Source organism: Pinus tabuliformis, chromosome 3_2, assembly GCF_031772625.1.
Source record: "Pinus tabuliformis cultivar Carrire ecotype Pingquan chromosome 3_2, CPIR1, whole genome shotgun sequence".
NCBI classification, from domain to species: Eukaryota; Viridiplantae; Streptophyta; class Pinopsida; order Pinales; family Pinaceae; genus Pinus; species Pinus tabuliformis.
The window spans coordinates 827534518-827543229 of record NC_142302.1 but is presented as its reverse complement, the minus strand read 5'-3'; the positions used below and the strand labels follow the sequence as shown (position 1 = coordinate 827543229).

At 31.4% G+C, this 8712-nt stretch overlaps 1 protein-coding gene across 1 annotated transcript; it reads left to right on the top strand.

The window, feature by feature from the left end:
• The first annotated feature begins 555 nt into the window (after positions 1 to 555).
• LOC149183224 (cold-responsive protein kinase 1-like) lies at positions 556 to 7099 on the top strand. The gene is made up of 8 exons (XM_089414876.1): positions 556 to 614; positions 754 to 882; positions 983 to 1008; positions 1136 to 1263; positions 1350 to 1563; positions 1668 to 1899; positions 1995 to 2148; positions 6887 to 7099. Exons 1-8 carry the CDS (start codon positions 556 to 558, stop codon positions 7097 to 7099), a joined length of 1155 nt encoding a protein of 384 aa, XP_089271002.1.
• Positions 7100 to 8712: the final 1613 nt, after the last annotated feature.

Genomic DNA, 8712 nt, shown 5'->3' with positions numbered 1-8712 from the left:
GGTGGAAATATTGTTTTTCTATTTAAAAGATAGAAAATATATCTTTTAAAATGATATATTATTTTAGTATAAATTAATTTTATATTTAAAATAATTTTATTAAAAATATTTTAAAAACCATGCAAAATTTTATTTAATAAACTTTAGCGGAAAACCTATAAATTAAAAAGGTGAAACTTGATGACTGGCTTTGATTGTCCCTTGGACGGCGCTTTAAAAAGTGAAAGCATACCGTCACCTATCGAATGGTGTTCGGATTCTCCAGGAGGTTGTTTCCTCCCATGTGAGTATCGAGTGGTGTTTGGATTCTCCTGGACGGTTGTTTCCTCCCCTGTGAGATTTCAAGCTTTTATGTTCACTATCTGGCTGCTTACTTTTCTTCTCGATACTGTTTTTAAACCAATGACAGCGATCCAGATGATATCCTATTAAAAATACCCAGTCCTTTTCTGCCAAAGTCATAACCCACTTTTCTGAAAATAAATTTGTACCGTTGGCACCATTAATGATTCCTTATATGGTCTTGTTCAGCGTTAACCCTCCAACAGTAACTGAATGAAGAGCGAAATACGTTACACAACTGTATTCCCTTGCGTGAAGGTGGAGGTCTCGTGGTGGGGCTGTTTTATGCGCTACTCAAATTATTTGTTTTCACCGATAACCAGACTTCAGAGCATTTTGTGCATGTGTTTGCTGTCTCATCCTGATAACAAATCTCTGTTTTGTTCATTCGTATTTTTGTTTTAATCTCAGGACAGAATATCACAGTGGTGAGTCCCAATTCGACATTGACAGCGAATTTGTCAACCACAATACCGCCCAGATCGACGAATTCGTCACACCCTTTGACACCGTTACCGGGCAATTCGACACACCTGTCCGGTAAAAAGACATCGAAAAAAATGGTTATATTGTTGGGAAGCGTCGTCGGTTTAACAGCTATATTTCTGATGCTGTGCCTGGTGTTCGGTCGATGTGGTAGGCAACGGAAAACCTATGTTAGAACAGGTAATTATCAATTGTTGCACTATAGCTTCCATACTGAGTTGAGCTATATTTTATTTTATTTATTTATTTGTAACTTTGTCGGATTAAATCATTATGAATAAAATTGTTATTATGATGATCTCCATAGATAAGAATATAGATGCAAGAGGAAATTTCGGGGAAGTATATTTTGATTACAAGATTCTCAGAAATGCTACTGGAAACTTTGATCGGAACAACATGCTTGGCAAAGGAGGATTCGGAGAAGTTTACAAGGTATAATAATATTCGTGGTTTTGATGGTTTTGTTCAATTATGTGGTACCTTTGCAGTGTAATTGTAATGATTTTGATGATCAGCAGGGAAGGCTTCCGGATGGGAGGGATGTTGCCGTTAAGAAACTGAAAGGAAAGCACACTACTCAAGCTGCTGAGGAATTTCTAACGGAAGTGAAGCTCATCAGTAGTGTCCGTCACCGTAATCTTGTTCGTTTACTCGGATGTTGCAAGCGAAAGCACAAACGCTTGCTGGTTTACGAATTTATGTCAAATAACAGTCTTGACAAACATTTGTTCGGTAGGTTGTTCTTACTAGTGCCAACGTTTTCAAAATTCATGTTGTTTTCAGAAATTATGTGACTCTTACTGAAGCTTTAGAATACTATTGCTGGAGGTCCGCAGGCGAGAGAAGAAATCCTTTGAGCTGGGAAAACCGTTTAAACATTATAGTGGGCACAGCACGAGGCCTTGCATACCTGCATGGGGAATGCAACGTTCGCATTATACACAGAGACATCAAATGTGCAAATATACTTCTGGATGACAGCCTTCATCCCAAAATTGCAGATTTTGGATTGGCTAGATTCTTCCCAGAAACCCAAACACATATTTCTACAAGAGTGGGAGGAACAATGTAAGTTCAGCAGTTCATTTATTAGTTGTTTACAGTGAATCTTATAATTGTTGAATCCAGATATTAATTCGTGGCTTTCATGAATTTGGTTTAAGGCAGAGGCTACACTGCACCCGAATATGCGGTTCATGGGCAATTAACGGAAAAGCTGACATTTATAGTTATGGGATCGTGGTTCTTGAGATCGTGAGTGGGAGAAAGTGCGTGGATGCAAGACTGCCCGCGCATCGTCAGCTTCTTCTCGAATGGGTGAGTGTAATGAAGATAAGTCCAGTTCGATAATTAAATCAAGAAAATCTTTTGTTAAGCCAGCGTGGCACGAAATGTTCAATGATATAATTGCTTCTATAGTAGTCCTCGTGATGATTGAAGGACGACCCATACCTCTGCTGCTTTTTAAGATTCCATTATTACTTGATGACGATCTAAAACCTGTTAATTACATGGCCGAACGCGTCTTTCATTTTTTTGGATGAACCTGTCTCGTATTTTTCCAGGGGGCTAGTCGTCACACACTTGTCGTAATGCGCCTTGCTTACTCGAATAAATGTTTGTGTATATATGTAGTGAATTAAAACGCTGTATTCCACCACACTTCATAGTAATAATAATCAGAAGAATGTCTCCAAATGCCAGGGGTTTCAACTTTCATATTTTGGTGAAGGGTGCACATAAAAAGCAAAGGAAGAAACCCCAGTTAAAAGATAAAACCCTTTCGTCACACAGAAAAGGACAATGTTCAAGGCCTATGAGGTTATCACCGAGCTCGAAGGTAGTGACGTTGACCCAGTCGCTGTATAGATTGGCAATCCCGTGGCAATAGTCCATCCTCAGCTTCTGCCCAAGTCGTAGGTCAATGTGGCCATGCTGTGAAAAACAGCCAGAGCCAGACATGTCCCCAAACTTACAAGAATTTGTCTTTTCAATAAAATATCAATTATCTTCGCTTTGGATACAATACCATCCCACGGTTAAAATGGAAAAACATAAATAAAAAATTAAATACATCAAGGCTGCAAGTAGTTCCATCAATATTAAAACATGGGGAAAATGTCGTCACTACATCTGCTAATAGATTTCATCAACTTAAAACTTAGTTAGTTATTAGAAGAAATGATGCCAGTATGCACATGGTTATAGGTAGTTGGAAGATGAGAAATTCATATGGTAGCGTGTGATTATAGTTGATAAATATTTTGGCAAGCGTGGGGCAACTTTATTTTTATTACAGTTATTAAATCGAAAAACAAAAAAATATATATAAAAATTAAATTTTAGTTTTTATTTAATAATTATTAATAATTAAATTAAAATTTTAATATAATTATAATTTAATAATTTATACTTAATTTATAAAATATTTGAATTTTTTTATTTATATTTATATTTATAAATATAAATTATAAATTTATTTAAATTTTTATTAAAAAATAATTAATATAAGCTTAATATAATTTATAGACAAAATAGCTTTTCTCACGATATTTTTTTTGTTAATTTTAATCAATATCTCACAAAAGTTATTAAAATTTAGGTTTAGGTTGTTTAATCTATAAAATTGGAGTGTCCCAATAGTTTTTCAGGATGCTAAGTCTATTTATACATTAAAAATGTATTTTAAATAACAAAAAAATCACATTCTTACTTGAAATTATAAAAAGCTATTTCCTATATATATATATATATATATATATATATATATATATATATATATATCTAACTAACTTTAAATTGATAAAAAATACAATATTAAAATTTAAAAACATGAAAATATTTTACAACCATCCATACCTTATATTATACCGTAACATTTATTTATTATAGAATCATTTTTTGTGATACCATATCCTTCTTCATATTATTCTATATTTGGCCTTCCCTAATACTTTCTATGATATATTTATGTACAAAAATATCCATAAATAATTAAATATTCCACAATACCTTCTATGATGATGATATGATGGTTAACGTCCACTTAGACCAAACTTTGGTCTATCGGACCTAAAGAAACGAATTATTTAGTTTGATTTAAGATTTTATTCCTATGGTCAAAAAGCTTGAAGAGAAGCTTATTGAGCTCACTGTAATAGCTTCTTGAGCTCACTGTAATTTTGACAAAGTAATTGATCTTCTAGGGTGGGGTTGATGACCTCCTTATAATATCTTAATTTTCTTTTAGCTGCTAAATCTTTATCACACCACATTTTATCTTTGAACTTAGAAGTAACAATATTTTTAATGTTATTAATGTTTTGCAATGCAACATTCTCGTCGATCTCCCAATGGTTTAACCAGGCCCTCGTGTCTTTATACCAACCTCGTTTGAGCCTTAGGTGGTTTTGGCTCGAATTTAAAGCTAGCTTAGGAAGTCTATGGTCTCCTATGTTATTGAGTTTGTGCTTGTACAACATAAGCCTAGTCATAGCTAGGCTCATGATAGGGGAAAGACCCACTTCTATAAGGAGAATAGGATAAGGTGTGTTGCTTTTAATTTTGAGGTTATATGTTATAAAACGCTTCTGGATATGCTCAATCTTTCTCGAGGATTCTCTAGAGATGCTACAACCCCAAACCTCACACCCATATAAGATAACCAGATTGACTAAAGTTTCAAAGAGGAACTTATTTCTATCCACATTACGAGGTTTGCCATTTTACAATTTTTTTCAAAACCAAAATAAGCTTTCCATCCCCTTAATCCTTTTCTCAATACTATAGTTCCAATGATATGTTTATATCCATAAATAATTAAATATTATTTTTTAAAACAAAATAAAAATAAAGTGTATATATATTCATAATACGTCCTTTTAAATTTAAATTTATTTTATTTTTTTGGTGTATTAAATAATAAAGAATCTAAATAAAATTGTTATATAACTATTTTATTATTTAATTTAATCACTCTAAAAAAAATTTATCTTAATTTATTAAATATCTAAAAATATCTAGACAGCGTTAAACTAATTTTTTATTATTTAAATAATTTTAATTTAAAATGATTTATATAAAATATTAATTATTAAAAAAATCATCCAAAAATGATTTCGAACTATTATCATATTTATTGAATATCTAAATAAAATAAGTTAATGTCAACCTTATAAATATCAAACTAACCTTACTCTCTTTTAAATATAAAACTATAAAATACACTTAATTTTTCCTATCAATTTTGATTAATCTGAATTTTTTTTTTGGTTCAGTGCAAAAAAAGCGTAATTTTTATTAATATCAGATGAGATTACAAAATTTACATATACTCTGGCATCCCATGCCAAAAACAAAAACATTAACAAGAAGTCTTTAAAAAGTTCTTCATGAGACATTGCCTCCTATATACAAGGAGGGAAATAGAAGAATGAAACAGTTGTAGAAATTGTGAATGAAGTATCGATTTTATACAGTAATACAACCCGATATTAGTGGACAAAATAAAAAAACAGTCCCTGTTGTAAGATAAACACCATCTGCAAAGGAGAAACCCTGCTTCACAAAGGACACAGAAAGAATATAACAAGGAAAGAATACAACAAGGAGAGAAGGAAAAAGATTCAGATTATGTTCTTTGGAGGATAAATTCCTCCATGTTATATGTGGTATTTCCCCAAAAAAATATCCATGTACTATTTATCTGATTGAAATGATAGCCCTTTCTTTCATAAGCTGTCTGCTTGTACATTTTGAAATTTGTCCACATATTGGATAGAGTAATCCTTATATGCTTTGATTCTTTTTGAAATGATAGCCCTTTCTTTCATAAGCTGTCTGCTTTTACATTTTGATATGCTTTGATTCTTTTTGAAATGATAGCCCTTTCTTTCATAAGCTGTCTGCTTTTACATTTTGAAATTTGTCCACATATTGGATAGAGTAATCCTTATATGCTTTGATTCTTTCCATCCATCTGGTAAGAAGTTGATTTTTTATAGAAAATTTCCCTAAAACATGATCAAATAACAAACTAACCTTGCGATATTTTAAATATAAAACTATAAAATACACCTAATTTTTCATATCAACCTATTTTCTATCATATAAATAAAAACTTTTTTATTTGCCCGCATATTTCCCTTGTTACATTAATTACTACACGGCATCATATTCTCTCAACCGGGAAATTTTGGTTTTTTTTTCTTTCTCATTGAAAAGTAGAAAATCATGACGTAATATTAAAAAAATAAAATTTAAGTAATGCTGAATTTGATTATGATATAGAATCAATTTACAGTCTGTGGTTTTAGGAATCTAAATTTTAATATTTTTTGGTTTTCTTATCGTATTTTAATGTAATATATTCTATAAACGCTGGAAGATTTCAATGTAATTTGATTTGTAATATATAGTTTACATGTGCATTAAAGCATTAAACGGTTGGTGCTAGTATCATTGTTTTTCAGGGTTGTTCAACTATTGTGTACTCTAGAGTTTTCAGTTAGATAGTTTTCTTTTTTTATTTTTTAATCTAAAGTACATTGTTAATGTATAGATAAATTTAGTATCTTGCAAAAAAAAATTTAAAATTTGAATTTGAGTTTAAAACTCAAATTTTTGATTTTAAAGCGTATAAAATTTTAAATGAATTTGATTAGAAAATATGCCTTTAAACCCTACAATGGAAAAAAATTAAAATAAAACATTTGTCTCATCTTTCTAACAGCAAAGAGCGGTGATGATAAAATTTAAAAAATTTAATTTTCCTCTCAAATGACTTGTAACATGTTTAGTAAGAGTCTAAAACTGCATTTATCCCTATGTATATATATAGTGTACTTATGCACTTATCCCTTACCTTTCTTTATGAACCGCGACGTTCTAAATGCTGCATGCAGAAAAGTCTCATATAGACTTACCTATATTTAGCACAGTTGTAAATTTACTTTAAAAAAAATGACTAATATAGAGCTATCCAATGTATGGTATATCAAACACATTTGTAACTGTGGCGGTAAAAACTGTGCTGATTATTTTGATGATAATGCAGGCGTGGAATCAGTTTGAGCAGAATGAAGTTTTGGATATTGTGGATCCATTGTTAGAGGGGCAGTACCCAAGAGAGCAGGCGCTAAGAGTGGTCACTATCGCACTTCTATGCACTCAGGGCTCATGGATGCAGCGTCCGGCAATGTCAAAGGTTGTATCAATGTTAACCGACGATTCAGAGAGAACTGTCGAGCCCACACGACCAGCTTCATAGATGCTGCGACAGACAGTCCTGCGAATTTCACTTCCATACGAGAATCTGCGACCCAAGCTGCTGCTGCTCCAACTCCAACATCTCATGGATCTATCACCGTCTCTTTACTTCCCCGTTAAACGGAACGGTGTTTATCTTTTTACAATGTACTTACTTTGCTGTTGAAACTAACTTTTAATGCAGGCAAACAAAGAAGCTTTGTAAACTAGGGCGTTCGAGGTTCAATCCTTCTAATTAATCAAATTCAGTGAATTCTCACAGCATTCAATGTATCTTAATCCTCACAACATGCAATGTATCTTCAACTATTTAATTTTCTTGTATTTATTCATGAAGTTCAAGTGAAATAAAATGACAAGCCACATACATTGTGAACAGGCTAAGCTCTGATGTTATTAAAATTTGCCGCGGAATGAAATAAATGTTATTACATGACCGTAAATCATCCGAAAAATTTTGGACAACCAGATATCACATTTAAAGATGTGTTTTGTTGCCGTTTTATTTTTAATTTAAAATATTAAAAGATCAGTTTAATGGTTTAGAGGGGTAAAATGTGGTTTATTTTTTTAATGTATCTTTACCTGTTTCATTTTCTCCTATTTATTCATGAAGTTCAAGTGATATAAAATGTCAAGCCACATACGTTGTGCACAGGCGAAGCTCTGATTTCATTAAATTTGACTGGGGAATCAAATGAATGTTGTTACATGGCAGTAAATCACCCAAAAAGTTGGACGACCAGATATCACATTTAAAGATGTGTTTTGTTGTTGTTGTTTTTTTTTTAATTTAAAATATTAAAAACATAATTTAAAAATAAGTTAATAGTTTAGATGGATAAAATGTAGTTTAATTTTTTAGTATTAATTTATATATCAATAAATCAATTATTATTATATTAATTTTATATAAACTAAATAATAGATAAATATTTAAAATATCAAATTATATTAAATTTAAAATAATCTATTTACCAAATAAATATTAATATTAATACAAATAATATTAAAATTAATACAAATTATTGCAATCACAATTAATAAAAAATCTATTTGTAATCCTTTTTATTGCTTTCTATTTTCATTTTCAGCCATTTAAAGAAAAATTGAGTGAGAAGAACAAGAAGGTGGGTGTTTAGACAAATTCTTATAAAATAATATTTAATCTCAACATAAGAAGAACAGTATTAAAGTAAGGGGTCAGTCCAACTCATAGTCTCCCAATTTTTTTTTATGATAATTCACTCTTATTTTTAACGGTGAATATTTTTACACTAATCAAAACACAAAAACAAATTTTAATTAAATTAAGGTTTGATTGCTTCAGAGGACTTCTAAATGTAAGTAAAATCCAATGTTTGAGATTCAACGAGGAGGAGTTCCTCGCCTCGAAAAGAAATAAAACCTCGGTTGTTCTTTCCTTTGATGGAGGAGCAAAGGGGAAGCGAGGTGCGGCAAGAACATGAAGAGTGTTATGTGACTCGAGATCATTAATTTTGTATGGGGCTAGGTGTTATGTGACTCAAGAGATCATTAATTTTGGATGGGTTTAGGTGTTATGTGACTCCAAAGATCATTAATTTTTGTATGGTATGGGGCTAGGGTGGAAGG

What these genes read in the sequence shown, in the direction of transcription:
- LOC149183224 (XM_089414876.1), top strand. Translation starts at nt 556, where the DNA reads ATGAAGAGCGAAATACGTTACACAACTGTATTCCCTTGCGTGAAGGTG. An exon ending in CAATTCGACACACCTGTCCG is followed by an intron (nt 883 to 982) that starts GTAAAAAGACAT and finishes TCGATGTGGTAG; the next exon opens with GCAACGGAAAACCTATGTTA. An exon ending in GTCAGCTTCTTCTCGAATGG is followed by an intron (nt 2,149 to 6,886) that starts GTGAGTGTAATG and finishes ATGATAATGCAG; the next exon opens with GCGTGGAATCAGTTTGAGCA.